This window comes from Colias croceus, chromosome 8, assembly GCF_905220415.1.
Source record: "Colias croceus chromosome 8, ilColCroc2.1".
In the NCBI taxonomy this organism is placed as follows: domain Eukaryota; kingdom Metazoa; phylum Arthropoda; class Insecta; order Lepidoptera; family Pieridae; genus Colias; species Colias croceus.
This window is the reverse complement of record NC_059544.1, coordinates 1,046,340-1,067,420: the sequence shown is the minus strand read 5'-3', so window position 1 is coordinate 1,067,420 and position 21,081 is coordinate 1,046,340. Positions and strand designations below refer to the sequence as shown.

At 34.3% G+C, this 21,081-nt stretch overlaps 4 protein-coding genes and 3 long non-coding RNA genes across 7 annotated transcripts in view; 3 read left to right on the top strand and 4 right to left on the bottom strand.

Annotated features, from left to right (window-relative positions):
• LOC123693675 (nesprin-1-like) overlaps positions 1-3,241 on the top strand; it is a 143,640-nt gene extending 140,399 nt beyond the window's left edge. The window contains exons 52-53 of the mRNA XM_045638869.1: positions 394-449; positions 1,644-3,241. Coding sequence (XP_045494825.1) covers positions 394-449; positions 1,644-1,848 — 261 coding nt within the window. The 3' untranslated portion in view covers positions 1,849-3,241. The remainder of the gene's footprint in view (positions 1-393; positions 450-1,643) is intronic.
• A 26-nt stretch (positions 3,242-3,267) lies between these two features.
• Positions 3,268-5,552, bottom strand: LOC123693679. Its single transcript, XR_006751712.1, has 3 exons — positions 5,282-5,552; positions 3,622-3,701; positions 3,268-3,315 (listed from the first exon to the last, which is right to left on the bottom strand). It is a non-coding gene; the product is annotated as an uncharacterized LOC123693679 (long non-coding RNA).
• Positions 4,088-4,892, top strand: LOC123693678. The gene is made up of 2 exons (XR_006751711.1): positions 4,088-4,406; positions 4,796-4,892. It is a non-coding gene; the product is annotated as an uncharacterized LOC123693678 (long non-coding RNA).
• A 9-nt stretch (positions 5,553-5,561) lies between the features above and the next one.
• Positions 5,562-8,720, bottom strand: LOC123693631 (photoreceptor outer segment membrane glycoprotein 2-like; the record flags this gene model as incomplete). The annotated part of the gene is made up of 7 exons (XM_045638817.1): positions 8,643-8,720; positions 8,048-8,257; positions 7,329-7,421; positions 6,871-6,971; positions 6,564-6,663; positions 6,015-6,161; positions 5,562-5,678 (listed from the first exon to the last, which is right to left on the bottom strand). Coding segments are annotated over exons 1-7 (831 nt in total), but the record flags the coding sequence as incomplete, so codon positions are not given.
• Positions 8,721-9,294: 574 nt separating this feature from the next.
• The window catches only part of LOC123693630 (dynein axonemal heavy chain 2), a 61,990-nt gene continuing 50,203 nt past the window's right edge, over positions 9,295-21,081 (top strand). The window contains exons 1-13 of the mRNA XM_045638816.1: positions 9,295-9,364; positions 10,617-11,045; positions 11,191-11,472; positions 11,553-12,147; positions 12,249-12,453; positions 12,526-12,663; positions 12,771-12,917; positions 13,233-13,355; positions 13,517-13,611; positions 13,692-13,767; positions 14,161-14,286; positions 20,369-20,467; positions 20,778-21,017. Of these exons, the coding sequence (XP_045494772.1) occupies positions 9,295-9,364; positions 10,617-11,045; positions 11,191-11,472; positions 11,553-12,147; positions 12,249-12,453; positions 12,526-12,663; positions 12,771-12,917; positions 13,233-13,355; positions 13,517-13,611; positions 13,692-13,767; positions 14,161-14,286; positions 20,369-20,467; positions 20,778-21,017 (2,625 nt within the window). The remainder of the gene's footprint in view (positions 9,365-10,616; positions 11,046-11,190; positions 11,473-11,552; positions 12,148-12,248; positions 12,454-12,525; positions 12,664-12,770; positions 12,918-13,232; positions 13,356-13,516; positions 13,612-13,691; positions 13,768-14,160; positions 14,287-20,368; positions 20,468-20,777; positions 21,018-21,081) is intronic.
• Positions 14,730-20,194, bottom strand: LOC123693664 (DNA-dependent metalloprotease dvc-1). Its single transcript, XM_045638853.1, has 3 exons — positions 19,889-20,194; positions 19,184-19,415; positions 14,730-16,406 (listed from the first exon to the last, which is right to left on the bottom strand). The coding sequence occupies exons 1-3, from the start codon at positions 20,053-20,055 to the stop codon at positions 14,967-14,969; spliced, it is 1,839 nt and encodes a 612-aa protein (XP_045494809.1). The 5' UTR covers positions 20,056-20,194; the 3' UTR covers positions 14,730-14,966.
• On the bottom strand, positions 17,153-17,834 carry LOC123693677. The gene is made up of 2 exons (XR_006751710.1): positions 17,598-17,834; positions 17,153-17,434 (listed from the first exon to the last, which is right to left on the bottom strand). It is a non-coding gene; the product is annotated as an uncharacterized LOC123693677 (long non-coding RNA).

Sequence of the window (21,081 nt, the reverse complement as noted above, 5' to 3'; positions counted from 1 at the left end):
AGAAGTTTAACTGACCCGCTTTTCACGCCTACACAGCACAGACAATTGGCCGTAAAGTGAGCAAGCTTTAAACACTTGATTATAAGATAATAATTTGCCAAGTTGCACTTCAAATTGTTATAAATTTAATAGATTTTAATCATAAAAATCAATTATTTTTGTTTCAATATTAATTAATCTATGAAATGAAACAAGTAGTAACTAGGTAGGACTAGTCTTGAAACCAAAGTAGACGTTTAGGTAAATTTGGAGTACTATTTGAGAAACCACAGACAATTATGTCCAATTAGTTCAAAAACTCCACACTAGATGGCGTTATTATCAAATAGTGCTTCAACTACACACAAGTAGAGGCTTGGCACAGTATTTTGACGTATTATTGTAATCCCCTAGCTGATGGAGGGTGACGAGGAACAGACCTACAGCCTGCCGCCACTCACCACCGACGAGTGAGTATTGCACCTAATATAAAAATAACTGCAAATGCCAAATAATTTCAAATGTACACTAAAGCATTATTCACGCTACACCGTGCTGGGAAACAAAATAATGATACAATGTCCACAGAAATTTTAACGTCAGACATGAAGTCACTTCATACAAAAAGTATATAATATGTTTGATATCGGCCCGGTCGCAACACGGTGTAGCGTAAATCAGCCTTTAACATTACTTTGTCCCTTGGATATAACACGTCTTGTTCTTATACCATGATGTTGTAAAGCAGTATTATTTCCAGTTTCGAAAAATGACAGCGCTATAAAGATCGTTTAGCGCCGTCATTTTTCATATTGGAAATTGTACTGCTATATGACATCATGTCACTTCGTAGTTGAGTTGCGTAGTATATTTCGTGGAGCTTAATTGCAGCTAACTTATGTTAAAATTACCATCGTACTTGTGTGAATATAGTTTGAAAATAAATTTTTAAGTAAAAGTATTTAACGGATTCAATTTGCGTTAGTCTTTACTCTTCACTGTTCTGCTATGTTTCCTTTTCAAAAATTTCCTACTTACTTTACTCCATTCATCGTTTTTGTCGTGTGTTCACAACAGTTAAATTCATTTGTTTAATGTGAAGTATGCTATTGGGTTATTATATTATATTGTAGAATTATATGTCTGTCTTTATTTATACTTTTCTATCACTTTTTGTCTATGATTTTATTTCATTTTCATTATGTTGTCATATTTGCCGGATTATTAATAATTTATATTAATTAATATGATATCCTTGCTATCAGTATTACAAATTATATGGCATTTTTGTTCAACAAAATCATTAAAACCAGCTCATCAGCATAAATCGTATCGTTTAGCTAAATCTGATATTATAATTCATACATTCTGATATATAATTTATACATTATAAACGTGTGTTGTCACATAGACTATCATTCTGATATGATTTATATCATATACTAGCTTCCGCCCACGACTTTGTACGTGCATCCCCGTTTTTCCCCGTTCCCGCAAGAATTTCGGGAAATCCTTTCTTAGGGGACGCCTACGTTATGTCATCTACCAGCATGCCAAATTTCAACCCGATACGTCCAGTGGTTTGGGCTGTGCGTTGATAGATCACTATATCAGTCACCTTTGAGTTTTATATTCGGTATCTATAAACGTGTGTTATCCCACAGAGCGGGCGCTCCGGGCGCTGAGTCCTTATCCCGGGTCCGTCGCGGGCTGCGCTTCGTGTGCCGCGTGGCGCGGGCCTCGCTGCCGTTCCAGGCGCTGCTGCTGCTGCTGCTCGGAGCAGCCGCGCTGGCGCCCGCGTCCGACTGCCGCCAGCAGCCCTCGCTGCAGCCCGTGCTGCGGTACCCGCATGGACCGCCGCCGTTGTAGGGGGGACTATAGGAAGTGGGGGGTGGGAGGTACCCAGCTACAATGTGGGGGGAGGTAGCCACCAACGTATAGGGTGCTATAACTGCAATGTCAGAGAAGGCTTCCTGTGGAATATTCCTACGCGATGGGGCGAGGTACCCAACACCTACACTAGAAATATTAAAGTAAAACTTCAAATTTATAAATTTCTCGGATATACGATTTACCCAGATTAGTTGGGTGTATGAATGTAAATCTCGCCACGTAGTAACATCCTCGGAACTCAGATTTATTGCTACTTCTAGACTCCGACGCGTGGTGGGATATACGGAACTATACACGGACTCTGATATGTAAATCTATTAGCAACTGTTTATGCGACTTTTGCTGTTACTTTCTCGGACTACTATACTTCAAGTACTTTTTTATGATAGTGCGCATTTAATTCCAAATTATGTACTCAAATAAGATTCTTACAGCGATGAACGAGAATCACAATTTAGCGCTGTAAAAATCTTATTTTTTTAAAATAATGAAATCTTATCCTGTAAATAGAAATTTAACGATTTTGTAAATATCAAACTATGAAATGTATGTTTTCAAAATTAAAAACTTGAAATACTAAAATAACTTTTATATCGACTGTACTCTGTCTCCTGAAAATTGTAAACATGTCGACGTGGAAAATGTATTTTAATTTAATAAATACAAATACACTTTTGGCGTTGACTGTACTTGTGATTGAAACTGGATTTGACGATATTAATGTAAGATACCTATTTATAATTAAGATCTTCATAACATCACAAATATCTTGTATTCGAATATTTGGTAAGGTCTAAACTGTTAGCCTACGCTCCTCTGGGGCCCTTCTCATATAACGATCGATTGGGGTTATGAATGGAGCTGAATTCTCGAAGGCCAAAACTGTCATTGATTATGTCCTTTGCCCCTCTCAAAGGACATCCATTTAAATATAAAAAAAATACAATATAAGTGTATCATTATTTTTATATGACCCCGAGTCGATGACGCAAGCCTTCGTCGTTCAGCGCATGCGCGTTCCAAACCGCTTTTAAGAAAACGCGGTTTCCGAGCGCGCGAAATGACATTCCATATTCACATGGTGCTAAGGCCAACGGAGCCCGCCGCCGCATGTATATAAAATAAAACGTTTTTGTATGTTTGTAACGTTCGTAAATGAAAAGACAGGACGCGACGGCGGGCTCGTGTCTCGCGCCGGACCGAACGATATATTTATTTTATAAAAAAAATATATTTATTATTTATATAATCTGTATTTAAAGATGGCGCCGCACAAATCATACGACGGCTTATTCGCATTCACGCATTGTTACTTAAATATTAGATTGTAAGGACTGTTTATAAAGTCAATAAAGCCTTGCATTGATTATATGTTTTTTTATTTATTTACATTTTTACACACAATTGTACATATTTACATATTCTCTGCTGATCACTGATAATCTGAAAGAGAGAGAAAACAAAATTATTAAATAAAATTATTGCATTAAAATTATTGCATCGAATTAGTAGATAGTTTTCTGACTTAAGACTTGGTTAGATTTAAATGACACAACATGGAACAAGAAATCAATTTAGTAATATATGAAATTGTGTAATAGATCTGTTTCTTTACACATAATTTTTCTCCTAGTCAAACAATTCGTTTTATGTGAAAGTTCAAATCTTGATAGTCATTTAAAAGCTAAAGAGACTGATTAAGTATTGTACACATTTAAAAAAAATATGGAAAATTTTAGATACACTCACTAAGATAAATAAGGATAGCTGAGTCGAGAACGTAGTCTGCGCACTTGTCTGCGGCGCGCACGCATCTCGCAGTCCTGCATCTAACGATATTAAGTAAAATAGGTAGTATTATTACTACGTATGTTAACAAATCTGTGGTAAAATTATAAAGACGATACTCGAAAAATAAAATATTTTGAAATTAGTAACTTATTGTTTTGAGTTTATTCAATATTTACAATAAAATTATATGTCATATCTATTTTAAAAAATGGCGCTTGAATCTCTGTACATACTCAGTACAATCGAAACTTTTTTTAGGTACTACTTTTATTAGCTAGTCTTTGCCGGAAATCGAACCCATGGATGGCCTTTTGAGTGTAGATAATTCATTGATTACCCAATATTAAGTGACAAAGTTTAAATACATATTACCTACATATTGGTACAAAATGATAAAATATAGGTAGACAAACATACTAGGTACAGTGCGACATAAAAGAGATGAAATTAATTAATTTGGAACTAATTTTTTTTTCATTATCTGGCAACCCTAAATTTTCAATGCAGCTGTCAAGTTGAATAAAAATTTGTTGTTTTTTTGGTGAAGTTGAGAATTCTTAAGATAAAATTGTAATTTTGAACAAGAAATTTACTCAAAAAAGGAGAAATCATGAAAAAGGTTAAACGTAGCGGTGTCCGTGATGCCATGTATAAAGTTTTAATTCGGTGTTTCTCATAATTTCAAGCTGAAAAACGAGAAAAATATTTGGAAAACGTTTCAAAACGTACAGCAGATTATACCGGTGAGATTCCATTTGTTTTTGCTCAGTACTACGTAAAATAGAATATTCCATTAGTGACGAGTGTTTAATGTACGTATCTAGGGCGATTAACGTTTTTGAAATTTAATTTGAGGTTATTTGTATGTAAACAAAAACTAGTTTTTATAGTGCGACCAGCACAATTTGAGTCAAGAAGTTATATCCAATCCAACCAGCCTTAAATAGTATAGTGATAACTATTTTCATACAACTATCTATGAATCCTTACTTACTACACTAGAGTGGCGCAGGGACCCAAAGTGAGTCTTGGCCTCCGACATAAAAAAAATATTTTTAAGCTACTAAATAAATATGTTAATGTTAAATGCACTATGTATTTGATTTTATTCATCTTAATTCGTTTGTTATAGGGGTTTCTGAAAGCACAGTACGCAGGATAGTGGAGCAATGGAGTAAAAATGAAGGAGAATATCTACAAAAAATAAATAAAAATATGTAGTTTTCAAATCACCTTGTTTTTTTTTTTACCTGACGGACCCAGAAGGAGGGTAATGTGTTTGAGCCTAAGGTTTGAGCTGTATGTATGTTTGTTTGTTCGTATGTTTGATTCTATGTGCGCCTCTGCAGTCTAAATGGCTTGACCGATTTCTATAAACTAATTCCAAATACATTTAAGTAAAATTTGACCTAGGTAGGTTATTTAAAATACTAATGTATTTTTGTCATAAATTTACACGATGATCAATGAAACAACTTTAAATCGCGGTATTTATTACTTTTAATATTTTGATTTTTATTCTATAGTATCAAGATCGCTTGCGTCGCAGTATCAGTGTTGCTATATGAGCGACGGTGGCGCCCTCATTTTTTTTCATCTCTTTTGTGTCGCACTGTACCTCATGGTAATTCTCTTAACTTATAAAAGTTATTCCAATCAATTTTGAGATTCATCGACTGATTAATAAAATAGGATAATGATAATATTTAGCACTGAAGTCGGTATTACAATTTACACACAAATATATATCTAGGTATTATATCTATTAAACGCGACAGTACACAATTATGTATTACACACGATATCAATGCACACGACAGTACCTACACAAGTTTTTTTTTATTTTTATTTAATAGAACACAAGTTATCCTATAATGCCGGTTATAACTAACCACAAGCTCTGAAGGCGGAGAGGCGTACAGCAGCGAAGCCCGCCCCGCGCCCGCCGCGTCCCCGCTCAGCGCGGCCGCGCGGGCGCTCGTGCGCATCAACTGAGTCACTATCATTATCACCACCTGAATGTGATGATTTGTAGATATACGATGATTTTGTAGATATACGATGAAAAAGAAAAGAGGGGCTTTTATGTTTTGAAGCTTTTCAAGTAGTCATTGTACCTATTTTGTAGTAGCTGAGCCCGCGACTACGTTCGAGCATGCGTAGATTAAAATTCAAATATATCTTTAAAGTAGGTACCTTCATATCCTTCATTTTGTCAATTTTATAAACTCCGATGTCATTTCATATATCTATTAAAATTGTAAATGGGTATGCAATGAATAGCTCTAATGCTAACTATAGCATGGCAATCACTAGATAGCAACAGGAAGTGTGGGATATCGTAAACGCACCTGCAGCCCCACAGCGAGTGCGGTGCAGGCCTGCAGCGCTCTCGCGGCGCGTGCGAGCGGCTCGCGCACGGCCGACACGCAGCCGCGCGCGTGGAGCGACGCGCCCGCTAGCGGCGAGTGGGACTGCCACGCCCAGCGCCACTCCCACTGTGTGTAAACCGTCATGTTACAGATTTGCCGACTTCTACTGAGGCCTTCATCCAGTCTTAATACCCTTTCATTCAAAAAACTTCTGGATCAATTTGGCTCAAAATTGCATGAAATAAAAGACAAGAAAAATATATAATAAATCAGGTTACATACTTTATCTACTGCTAAAATAACTTTGACGTGAAACTTCTTTGGGCGCATTGAGAGTAAAATTTCAAGATTTAATCGTATAACAATACCGTCACGCACGTTATGGAGTAGGTAAGGCGAAGATTTTGGTATTTTTGAATTTTGCCAAAGAAGTTTCACTTCTGATAAATACTCGGCAAACAAACGCTTTTTTTGACCACTCCTACTACAAAACTTAAATTTTGTCTCTATCATCAGTGCATACGTCACCTGCTGCAAGGGGTCGTGGTAGCACGCTGCCAGCACGGCGGGCGAGCAGCACGAGTACGGAGTTACCGGTGGTAGCACCTTCCCGTCGGTGCCTGCTAACCTAACCATAATTTTTGCAATGTAATCAAATAAGTTGGCACCGAATTGCAATGATATTCTAAGGTAGTCAATAAAATATAGTTAGGTAGTAAATAAGTAGATATATGATGTATGTGTATTATAATTGGTTATTAATAAAACAGATTTTAAATGAGTATCATCTTTTATTTAGCCCTGTTCCCACTTTATACCCATACAAATGACTTACTTCATAACAAGGTCCGAATATTCATTAAGAAAGTCGATATTTAACCACGGTATTTCATTCCAATCGCTTGGCTGATCAGCGCCACAGCAACTTAACTCCACCTATAGTTACATACCACATAACTCCACAATTTTATGCTAGAATTTTTTTTTACCTAAGCAAGATTGAGCTGTGAGACATTTTTACTTGTATACACATATACATAATATATGAATGCAGATATCTTTCGCGTATATTTTTTTCGTAAGACGATTACCTACATACAATTTTCATAAGGTAGGTACCTATATGGCCAAGCCAAGTTAAATAGGCATTAATACGCGGCCGTAGTATTAGGTATACCGTATAACATTTATTCTGGCTCTTAATATAAATCTGAATACCGATTCCAACACTCCAGTACAATCTACTTGGGCTATCGGAAAATTCAAGATGAAAAGCACTAGTTATTTTATCACCTGCATTGTATCCAGTAAAGTTTTCCAATATGGCTCCGTAAGATATTGAGAAATACCAACACGTAGGGATGTGGAAAGTTCTTTGATAAGAGCCTAAAAGTAGATAATTATCATCAAGTCAAAAGGTTAGGTTAGGTTACATATAGACTTATAAGAAAACACTGAAAATGTTTTGAAAATATTTTATTTTCGCTTATCTGTGGTACAATCTGTAAGTTCAATGAGACATTAAAATAGTTCGATTACATCGTGAAACGACTATGAACAAATATACCTACTCTCGTACTTAGTAAAGCTAAACTCAAACTCAAACTCAAACATTCATTTATTCAATTAGACTACTATTTAGTAGCACTTTCGAATCGTCATTACATAATTATTTTAACATTTACCACCGATTCGGAAAGCAGTGATCTATGGAGAAGAATCGGCAAGAAACTCCATAGTTGCTCTTTTAAAATCATGTCGATATTACATAATATGTAACTTATATCTAGTTAAATACATAATATGTATATCATAATATACAAAGAACTGTCCTGTGGTTTTTACGCGACAACCCTCCATGGGTTTTTATCGTCCTAGATAGATAAGATCTATCACACCTACTTAAACTACAACAGTAAGGATAGGATAGGATATAGCTACAGGATAGGATATAGGCAGTAAATTTAAGGTTAAAGTAGATAAAAATATAGGAAGGATAAGGAAAGATTAACCTTCATAGTACTCCTACACGCGGCATACACCAACACACCGTTAGCAGCCATCAGACACCCGCTGACCATCCACCGCCGAGTGACAGTCGTCGATCTATGCCAATGTGGCCGGCGCAGTAACCACGTGATAAGCCGCAGCCCACTGGTGTAGTGTAGTTTCATACTGTATGCTTGAAGCAGGATGAGGCCGTAGAGAAGGTACACTGTTAGCTGGATTGGCGAAAAGGGTACTAACTAGATGTTTACTGGGCGGTTAGGAAAGGGTGGAGATTGGGAATGTATCTAAACTTATAACACAAAGCTGAAGAATTTGTTTGTTATAGTCAGGAACTGGTGGACCGATTTAAAAAATTATATCACCGTTGCATATGTACGTGATCTTTGATTACTTGAGGCTTTGCAGAGGAGAAGCCCGCGGGTCAGATAGATTTTGTTTTATAAATAGAATTATTATGTTTATTATAGGTACCATGTAGACTAGTAGCATGTCCCGGTTTCGGTAGTTTGAAACGGGATAAAAACCTTTCTATGGTAATGTCTGCTGATTTGTAAAAATTGGTCTAGTAGATTTTTTATGGTAAAACTTAATCCACACCTTATGTATATTCATCATCAAGGACATAACACGAACAGACACATTGTAACAGAATATCACCATCACAAGCGATAAAATCAGCTGCAAGATCAACAAAACGCGAAGCACGCTCGCCAGCCTCTGCCGCCCGTCCCTACTGAGTGTGAGCCCGCTCCACGCCATGTGACCACATGGTGGAACATTCTAGAATGTTCTAGAACAATCGAGAATATCTTATACCACTATCACTGAATATACTTTGGTTTTTAGTTTGTACATTTGCCTCTATAATGTGTCATAGCTGTGTCACGTCATTTTTGGCAACGTTAAAAAGATAACGATGGTAAAAAATCTAGTAGGTACAACTTCTTGGTCTTCATGCCAAAGCCATGCAAATACTACCTATCTATTTATCATAAAGTTTATCTGAAAATGTAATTATTAATACTTACAGAGGTACGGATGCATTATTACGTAACTTAGCGACGATTTATCAATAATTCTCCAACATTACTTTTTTAAGACAGGCCACTTACAACTCTGAATAAAAAAATTATTTTATTTGATTTTCAACGGCAGTCAACTGTTAGCAGTTGATAAAATGGCGTTGTTTAATTTGTAGTTTAAGCTTTTATTAATTTAAAAGTTACAATTAAGCTGTTTTAAGTTAACTATGGAGGAACGTAAGCGAGTTAAAGTGACGTGGAGCGATGACTTAAGTCACAATTCTGAAGAGGAAAGAGGTTGGTGTAATTAGTTGTGAATCAGTTAATAATTCGGAAATGCAATACAATATACATAATATTATTTGTATTTATAGCTCTTCATAGAGTTGTCTGTTGTATAGTTTATAAGTCTATCTCTAAGTAGTGGGTTGACTGAATTCGACTCTTAATTACTATACAAATGCGCTCCAATAATCAAATCCAAAAATATAGATATCTACTCAATAACAACTACAGGTGCATATGGTAGGTATACTACCGTTCTGCCCGCCACACCACTTCACTCGCGTGCTCCTTGGTTACTGCGGCGACATACTTTATAGACAATAAAATGCTTGTTTCTTTCTCAAGATTAAGTGTACCTGAGTTTACCTCTATTCCAAATTTCATTAAAATCGGTTCAGTCGTTTAGACGTGATAGCCAGTTAAGGCGACTACACCACCGAAACTAGCGCCCCCCCAACATTTTATTTTTTTACTCCTAAACCAGATCAAAATTAAAAAATCTAGCTCGGTACTTTGCTAGTATATTACTTGTAGTATTTTTGGTATTACTTTTCATTATTTTGCATTTGGGTAAATTAGGAGAACTTTTGATTACCGCCAAAAGTGGCCACTTTTGGCGGTAATCAAAAGTTCTCTAGAATAATGAACAGTTAGAATAGTGAAAAGTAATACCAAAAATACTACAAGTAATATACTAGCAAAGTACCGAGCTAGATTTTTTAAATTTGATCTGGTTAAGGAGTAAAAAAATAAAATGTTCGGTGGCGCTAGTTTCGGTGGTGTAGGCCTCTTAATAGCTAGTTACGTTTTAGTTATTTTAACAAGAAAAGTATCCTTGATTAACTTACATACTGTATACCCATCATATTCTTCTCATTGTTTGCTAAAGCTATAAAATCACATCATACACATACAATTGTTTTTAGTGGTTCTGTGCATACAATCCAATGTTAAATGTATCTGTATACAACGCCATCTAGTTTACAAAAGGTTAAGTTTTTTCGGTTATGGAGACAATTTAAAAAAATAATATAATAATCACTAAAATCGGCATAGCCGTTTTTGATGTAAGCAGGAATTATTTTTATGTACACTGTACATAATTTACGTTGATATTGAAATAATATATTAAACTTGTAAAAAAACAAACACGATAAAGAAATGTACATTAGACACTATTAAAATTGATTAAAATTTAATCCATAACAATGTTATAAGCAATTGCCCGAAACAATTTTTGCAAAGTATTATTAAAATATTACAGAGCGCGAACGTCAGGCACAGCTCGAGCGTGAGCTAGCGCAGCTTCCAGTCAAGCCAGTTTACGAGCCAGAAGAACTTCAGAATCTGGTCTCCTACATAATGGATATAACCACACTCTATGATCTACGCGATGAAGACTGGAACGATGAAACGAAAGCGGGTATAGAAGACTGGATCACAGAACCACGAGCTCTTATTTTATGCATCTACTTCAAAGGAGACAAACTAAAAGCCGCGTCTGATATTCCTCTGTCCCCTGTCTATGATCTGATGTATTTTATAAGACAACCTGACTTCGTTTTCAAGGCTGAAACGTTTCATGATGATATCGTTTTCGGCACGTTTGTCGATTCCGTGGAATCGAATATGATTAAGATATTGGAGTGCGTGTACGCTCCATACTTCTTTGCAATTAGAACTTGGCCAGATAGTGAGTATTTGTAAATAATATAAATGTAATATTCGTCGAAATTTCTCTCAGATAATAACTATAAAACTTATCTGTATTTCGTCCATTTTCTACTGATTTTTAATACTATGCCCCTGCAATTTCTAATAACAATTATTTAATATAGGTGTCAAAAGTGAGTTCTGCTCCCAACTACACACATTTCTGGCTAAGCTAACTGACATGTACTATAAAATGCTTGGACTTACCGTCTTATACATACCTCGAGAGGGTCAAGACCTCTCCTTTGAGAAAGCAAGCGCTGACAGAGAACTGGTGAAGCGGCTGGAAGGTGTAGTGGTATATTGGACACACCAGATAAAATCCTGCATCGAAGATCAGTCTTCGGTTGCTTCACAAAAAGAGCTCTTATGTCCAAGTGATGAGTACGACTTTTGGGTGTACCGACGTATGTTATAATTGTTTTTAACAAAAATTTACTCAGTTTTGTATAAAATGAATTATATGTAAATAAATATAACGTTGCAGATGAGAACCTAAGTGCTCTTCTCTATCAATTACGTAACCCAGCAGTAAAGCATATCACGAAAATATTAGTAACAACGCATTCCACTTTCATTCATCAATTTCAAGCGCTCTGTGATGAAATTAACCAGAAGATTAAAGAAGCTACATCCAATATAGAATTCCTTCAAGTCATTAAACAGCCCTGTGCTATACTGGAATGTGTTGAAGACCCGGATGAAATATGCAATCACATTCCGCAGATCATTAACTTATTTCGAGTTATCTGGATGGAGTCCCCATACTACAATAGCGAAACGCGTATAACAAATCTGTTTAAAGCCTTGAGCAATCAAATTATAATTCTCTGTCGGAACTATATAAAACTAGAGGATCTCTTTGATGGACAAACCAAAAAAGCCCTGGGCGAATTCAGCAAGTGTATAGATTGCTGTAAAAGATACAGGGAGATATATGACCTGATGGCGGAAGCTCATAGCGAAGTAAATCCTGGAACTTGGGAGTTGGATACTGGCTCGATATTTAATTATATCGATTCCTTTGTGCAGCGATGTTTCGACATGCTGGATGTTTGTAACTGCATGATAATATTTGGAAGGTACATAATATAATATCATTTCTTGCATTTTCTGGCTTGATCCAATAAGAAATCAAATGTCGAGGATAAGGTTCTTTTTATATTGATTCTCCTGTTTCCAGGATTGATGAACTAGAAGTTATTCATAAGCCAATGTTTGCCGGTGCTCGTGGGGATCAATTTGAAGCAAAATGCGATCAAATAGAACACATGTTCCATGACGCATTGGATCAAGTTAGAGCGGTTGCTGATACCATTTTAGATGTTCAGGCACCTTCGTGGTATGACGACGTTCTTCAGTTCAGAACTGTTATTAAAGACATTGAGGTAAGAATGTAAAATTAGGAAGATATTTGTGAATTTTATGATTTTACACATGGTATTATTGATAATTTCCAGATCATTATAGAAAATCTAGTAGAAACAGTGTTTGAAGGTGTGAATCATGTCGAAGAAGCTGTTGTCGCCCTATATTCGCTACATAATTATTCGAAGCGTAAAAGCCTGAGACGTATCTTCAAGAGAAAGACTGCTGAAGTAAGAAATACATGCTATCTGTTCTGTTTATATACGAAGTACATGGGTTATCTAAAAATCAATGTTGTATACATTAAAGAAAACAGTTAATAGGAATTTCTCACCAGGTCTGGGCCATGTTCAGCGACGAAGTACAAGAAGCTAAGAAGGATATGGTATCAGCTCGCGGCCAGTATCCGTCCGACTTGCCCTCGTTTTCTGGCAGAGCAGTTGTACTTCGTATGAGGAAGAATAGACTAGCGTATTTGAAGAAGGTATCAGGAAATGTTCTTAGTTGGAACTTGGAAGTACTGAAATTGAATTAGCTATCGAATAAATCCCTTCATTAATTCTAATCTTATAATTAGGGTCGCTAAAAAATAAAAGAAATGTTTTTTTTTTGCATCGTGATCTAAACATTTAAGATACATATGTAGTTATATTATGACAATATAACTACATATGTATCTTAAATAAATAACTCAAATTATTACTATGTATAATATAAATGAGAACTAGGAGCTAGAAAACCTGGATCTATGATTATTTTTATAAATTTCACTATATTGGCTAATGACTAATCTCTCCAGGTAATGACGGACGCTTCAGTTTGGTTGATGGCGTGCAGCAACTCTGAAGATGTGATCATGCACGTCAATAGACTCATGGGTGCTATTGACGTCGCAATCAGAGAATTGTGGATATCCTGGACGGTAAAATATTCTTCACTTTATTCAACTTCATCATAATAAAACACATTTAATAAAAAATCTTACTCACCTGTTACATACTGACCGAATTTTTGTTACACTTTGTTATTCATGAATAATAGTCTGAAGTTCTTTGAAACCACATGTAGTATGAATAATTTCAGCATAACTTGGATGAAAAGTGCGGAGCAGGTCTGAACAAGACACTAATGAGGAAAAGCGCTGAAAATCCTGGACTTCTAGAATGCAATATAGATGTGTATGTATTTTTTAAACAAAAAGACATTAACAATGCCTTAACAATGCCCCTTTAATAATAAATTGTCCACAATGTTTTAGGAACATTCTGGAACTGTGTAAAGAAGCACATCATTGGGAGAACTTGAAGTTGGATATCCCATTGCATGCTTATGCTGTAAGTTATTCTGTTACTTTATTACAATGAATGTAAACATACAACAAATAAATAGACTCACAATAACGCTCAAAACTTGTCCAAAGCGAAACTCTGACTACTCGTCTATTAGACAGCGTTTTCTCATGACAGTATACAATGTCTATTACCTCAAACATTACTCTTATGAAGTAAGTTTTGAGTTGAATGTTTCATACAGTTCCGTTCGGAAAATTTAAACGACCCTTTAACAGTCGATTGCGAGTCTATTTTTTATAGTAGGTTAATGATTCGATGCAATTTTCTAAGAATGAATTGTGATCAAATTTTAGGTACGTCGAATTTTTCTAGAGAAATTAATTTTCTAAAGAAATTCGTAACTACATTCAGTTACGCAAGTTGAATTTATTCCAGGTATACAATAAGAGCAAGACAGTATTTTACGTGTACGAGAGTGTGCTAGCCGTAGTCAAGGGATACAACAAGATTTTAGACTCTTTATCTGAAGATGAACGCCTGCTGTTCAAGCCACTGACCACGGTAATTAAGTCTTATTACACAATACAAAAACGTAGTGATTTAGAAATCTTGCTATGTATATGTCATCCTTTTAAGCTAATTTAATTAGGAGCTTAGACTCTTGAGAGACTAGTCTCTTTTAATAAATTGACGCTCTTTAATAAAGGGGCTAGGCTCATAATTAAATAGCTGATCAAACCAGATGGTTGTGACATGTGTCACTTTCCTTATTACATGATGATTTCTATATAAAATGTTTTAATGATTATATTTCTATAAAAATGATATCATTCAAAAATTCTTTAAATGTTTAATTAAACTGCTATTTATTACATAAATTACTAACCCTAATATCAAATAAATATATAATTAATAATTATCAACAGTAAGAAAGTTAAACAAATTTAACAAATATCCATTCATTCAATATTCAGAGATTAATTCAAAAAAAAAGAAGAAAAATCAACAGAAATATAAATAAATTACAAACTAATCTAAATTATAAACACGTCGAATCTTGTCAACTTGTAATCATAAATTATAATTATACAAAATAACGACTAAGGAGTGATAGAGTTAAAAATAGAAATTATTGAAGGAAAATCATTAACTGAAGAAAACATAACATAAAACATAATAGGTGATACATTGAGGAAAACACTATTCACAAAATAATAAGTACGCAAGTCTCAACAAAAAAATTAATCTCTAAGTAAACAGACATCCAGGTGTCTATTCATTTCGGCCATCTCAATCATCTTCATACAACACGGGCAAGGCGTTTTTGTCCCCGTTTCATTGAAAAGTAATGTTTCATCATGTATATCATCATCATCGATTATTATGGTTTCATTTGCAAAACTCGTAGACGCACCTTCTTCAGGTATTGTAGTGTTATTATCGAAAAATGCTAAACATTCGTCTAAGTGTTCTTCCACTGTTTTCGTTACTGTATTCCCACAACATGGACATATATGTTCATCTGCTGTTTTACTACTACTAGGTTCTATTTTTATATCTATTTTGTTGTCTTGTTCTGTTTTTATTTTGTCGTAATTTTCTGGTTTGACTTCGATTTTATTTTTTACATTGATTTTAGACATTGGATATTCTTTGTCATCTGGTTTTATCCATATATTTGTTAAATCTATGCATTCTTCTTTAATAGTTATCGGTTTTGCTACACTATCTTTTTCTATTTTCTTATAATCAGGACTATTATTAGATATCACAGTTAGGTTTCCATTCTGAACAGTCTCTTGACTTAATTCTTCTATAACATCTGTACTTAGGCATTCATCTAAGTGTCTATTAATTTTATCACTACCTACTTTAGCATTACATATAGGACAATCAACTAAGTTATCAACTACACTTGTTTTTAGGCTACCAACAAAATTATTAACAGGCACTGTTTTAACAGGAACTGCAATCAGTTTTTCATCTTTCTTTGACTGTGTAAGATCAAAGTCCTGACCATATAAATCTTTTAACATGTTTGTTGCAGTAGTTTTAAAATAATCATCAATTTTCTTTATTTTTTTAGGTGGTAAATGTATATTTTTATCTTTACTTGGTGATGTACTAATCCTTTTTTGTGGTTGTTTTGGACCAGTGCTAGCTGTTACAGACATGTTAATACTTTTATTTGCCCAAACATTTCGAACAGTTTGTAATACATTTGAGGAGTCATTAGATTTTGTTTGGTCACTAATTGTGTGGCCGTTTCCACTAAATGGAACAGGTTTCGGTACTTGCGGATTAAATACAATATTATTTGTCTTGTAAACATCTAGTGTACTTATATAATTAGATTTTGGGTTAATAACATTGGAATCTTTAAGAACTGGTTTAGCAACAACACTATTTGTTTTATTTTTATCTATAATTGCTTTATTGTTATTGTTTATATATTTGGTAATATCATTGTTAGAAGTTGGTTTAGCTACCTTTTTCTTATTCGGTTTCTCAGGTTCTTTAATTTTAACAAATGTTCCTCCACATTTTCTTTTATGGTCATTCCACCAGTAGTCATATGGGCCAGGTGCTCTGTTCATTGGTCTGCGAACAATTCCAAAATGGGGCCTTTGGTTCTGACATGGTCCATCACACCTCCACCAATGAGTTTGGTATAATTTAACCTGAAAATGTAGAAAAATTTAAAATATTATTATTTGCAAATCTGTGAAAAAATTATAAACTGGTTAATTTAGATTTTAGATTTTACGATAAGCAAAGATGCAAGTTTGAACCTATACATCAATGTGTAGATAAAGGTTATCAATATCAAATAGGTAAATAGCTTAACCCTAGAAAGATAGTCTGCGTCAAAATGACTCCTGCGTTTTCGAAATATAGCTTTATCTTTTTAAATGTCGCGAATCCATAACTGTGCTTAAAGGACATTTCATAAGTCACTAAGAGCTACCCTATGGTATACGTCTCAATAAAGTTAGAGTAACCAATTTTGAAATATAACGACTACGTGAGTCAAAATTACGCATGATTATCTTTACCGTGACTTTTAAGATTTTGACTTCTATGGTAGTTTGAATATTTATTTTTATACATATTGAAGCAAATATAGAAAACAATTGGGGATAGAAAATTGGAAGAATATTGTATACTAGCCGCTCTTATGCAAAGCGATGAGGGTCCCTGTGAAGAAACCGATAGGGAAGTAGGAGGACCACGAAATTGAAAATGACGAGCAAAGTGACACAGAAGAAGCTTTTCCCGATGAGGTACAAAGCAAAGATGATATATTACATTCAAGCAAAAGGCGAAGTAGATGCATTAGACCGAATGTGTTCCCTGATGTTCAATAGTAGTAAGACAATGAGATGGCCAATGGCTTTATTTTATGGAATCAATAAAATTGCTTGGATATTGCATATTAAATTTATAGCCACAATGTTAACATCAAAGCACAAAAACATCCGAGTCAAAAAAACATGAAATATAGAAGCATGGAACCGTCTTCTTTGTTTATGCGTGGGTGTTTAGAATCACCAGCTTTGATAAGATATTTGCGTGATAATATCTCCAATTTGTTGCCAAATGAAGTATCTGGTACATCGTAAGAAAGTACTGAGGAGGCCTTCCGTAAAAAAAAACGTATTTACTATACGATTTGTCCTTCTGAAATATGACGAAAGGCAAATTCCTCCTGCAAAAAATGTAACATCGTTATATTATGTCGTGAGCATACGTTGATATGTGCTAAACTTGTTTCTCACTATTTTTTATATAAGTATATGTACAACATATATATAAGATATAAAAAAGTCTGATAATTGTAGCCAAAAATAAGTTTTTATTAGAAATAATACGTGTTACAAGAATTGTAGATTTAAAGCAGACGTTTAATGTTTTCGTTTTTTTATATGTATAAAAATAATTAAAAATAAATTATTTGTAATATTAATTATTCTAACATAACTGTAAATATATAATAACTTACAATTTATAGAAAAAAAACAATATACCGCGACTTAGAGCTAACTAAAAAACATGCGTAAATTTGACGCATGACTATCTTTCCCGTATTACTCAATATGATTATCTTTCTAGGGTTAAATTAAAATTTCATTGTTAAAACATGTGGTCATAATACATATTTTATTATTTACCATTCGATTTTATTATATCTATAGATAGTTATAATTTAGTACCTAGTCACCCTTCAAAAGGATTTTCTTATATAAGTATAATTTTAATAAAATTATAAGTAATCACTATAATTACATGGTCAGTATGAATTATGGGTAAAAATTTAGAATATGGACCGTCGATGCGGGGGTGGGGAGGGGTGGGGGAGGGGAGGGGGGGTCGAGGGGAACTCCTCGGTACCACTCCCCCCCCGCGCAGACCAGTAGTTCCTGAGATATTCAAGGTCAAAGTTTGAGGTTATAATTGGGCCGAAAGTGACAAATAATGGAGGGGAGGATAAACCTTTCCCTTCCCTCGATTCCCAAACTCCCTCCATAACCAAATTGTTACACTATATTGCTTCTGCTTCTGCTCCAGCGCTGCGGGAAGTGCAGCCCTATCACCCTTGCGTAACTAAGTACAGGCACCTAGCTCGCCTACGCAGCTTCGGCTGTTTGGTCGCCTTCGGCGACCAGCCTCAGCCGCTTCGGCTCGTACAGTGCCTGCACTTAGCTACAGCGGGCGAGGGCTGCTCTCCCTCCGCGCTTCCGGATTTTTTAATACACTCTAGGGGTAAGAGCGGAAGGACCACGTGGAGTCGGGGTTGACAGATTTGGTTATGTGACTGCTCATCTTTTGTGTAATGGATTTATGTGGGTTACATTTTACCCATAATTGTATTAATATTATTAGAATTATTTACTTTTGTATAAATTGAATTATAACTAAACGTAATTGAACTGAATTATTAATTAATAGCCGAGCAGCTACATTGCTGATGTGGCTATGTCTAAACTAGTGTTTTGTGTAATTTCTTTATCTCTACTAAAATACTTTATTTAACTTTGTGCATTGTTATTATTATCCAATATGTTTATATTTCAGAGGAAATATAATAAAACATACTTATTTTAATGAATTTTAAATATTAATTACCAATTTAACATATTTTGACTTCTTTTATATACAATAATACTAAAATAACTAACAATTATGTATTTTATAAAGTATTATTGTGATAAAAATATCACTAAAAAGCTGTATGAGTGAATCATTTGCTAGTGACAAGCATCTGTCAACGTCACAATTACGAAAAATAGTACAAATTATACAAATTTGTTTATTTTATTATAAAAAAAATACGCGGCTGCGCAACTTGAAACTTCGTAAAATTACTTCTCAGAGTCTTATCTTATCGCTATAAAATCGCCGATATCCAACTCGACGGTCCATATTCTAAATTTTATCCGAATTATGTAAAACTTACCTCATCATGAAAGTCATGATAAATACTGATATTCAAACCCGCAGCTTGATTGATTCTGTACATATGGGCCTTGAAATTGGGTCCATGGCCATCTCGGTCCTGGTCCTTGCATGTGATGAAGAGGAATGCATGTATCATCTCATGTAGAAGTGTCTCCACTAGATCTTTCCTTGGTCTAAGTTTCAACAGGGGTTCACTTAATGCTATGTCACATAGCCCTCCTCTGTCATATCTGTATTCGAAACAAAATTGGATTAATCATCTAATAAAAATATATAGGTATTTAGGGCATGTTCTTATAACTATGTATTTAGAGGATTATTATGATTATTCCTATTTATTTATTTCAATTTTCTAACTTCTGTTTTTGTCCATAACACCTCCTCATGAATCATTCTATCTATTAAAAATATCCGTATAAAATTCGTAGCGTAGATTTAAAGATTTAAGCAAGCATATGTTAAGTGTATGGTTTGTTTTATTCTATACTAGCTTACCGCCCGCGGCTTCGCCCGCTTTGTCTGAAACCTAATAAATTATATACTAAAACCTTTCTCTTGAATCACTCTATCTGTTAAAAAAAACCGCATCAAAATCCGTTGCGTAGTTTTAAAGATTTAAGCATACAAAGAGACATAGGGACAGAGAAAGCGACTTTGTTTTATACTATGTAGTGATAGTGTTGTTTAAATTCAAGCTACTTACGAACAAATTCCCGCACAGGAGTACATTCGTTTACTCCATCGCACAACAGCTCGGCTTGCCAATTTTGTGTAAAAGAATACTTTATCAAATTGAATGAACAAGGCATGAACGTTTGGCGTAGGATCTATCAATTCTAGTTCTGGGTCTGCTAAATTCATTGCAGGCATCTTTTTTAATTAATGGATACATGGGACTATTGTAAATGTGATGTAAACTTTTAAAAACAATTCGTTTTTAAAATAAAAAATGTAGAACTTTGTATTGTTGATATTTACCAGTTTTTAAATTGACGTTTGACAAACTGACACTAAACCTTCTTGCCATATCAGAAAAAAATGTACCTGACGTTAACTATATTTTGACATAATTTATGAATTTGGCGGCAATTGACGGGATGTCATGTCGTATTGATCTAACTCATTTTTTGGGAGAATTTGAAATTTTGAGACTTTTAATTAACGTTTTATTGATAAATTACAGGCATGTGAGAAAAAGGTTCAACCAGGAATTTTCAAGCTAACTTGGACCTCTACAATGTCTGATGCTTATATTGCCGATTGTGTTACACAGATTGGTGAAGTGAGTATGAAAATATATATAAATATAGTACTTACATAATGTGCATCTCTAACGAGATAAATTAACGTAACAAAATATTTGAGTTTAAGCCATGTAATAAAAAAAATATTTTACATTTTCCTATTTTTACGAGTAAAACTTTATAAATAAACGCTTACTCTAAGTAGGTATATGTATTATTATCATGTTATTAACAGTATTTTATTTATTAGTTATATAAAACATGCTATCTACTGTACAGAAATTGGCGCCAATAGGTCTGAAAAATAATTTGTATGATTTTTTTTTATATTCATTAATTTTCTTTCAGCTTCAAGACTTTTTAACCACTTACAAAAACTGCAATCTTAACTTAGTCAAAATAATGGAGCAAATTTGTGATACACCTCTTATTGAATTTGATATTTATAATGTATTTGAAATTCAAGTTCTTCGAGAAACGATTCGAAAAATGGAAACAGAAGCAGCAACTAAAATATTGGACATGTATAAAGAAATAATAATTTATATAATTATTGTTTATGAGGGTTTCGAAGCTTATATAGGACAGGTGATAAATTTCTCCATATTCTATGTTTGGGTTGTTCCTAGAATTTTTTAAATTATTTCCTTGA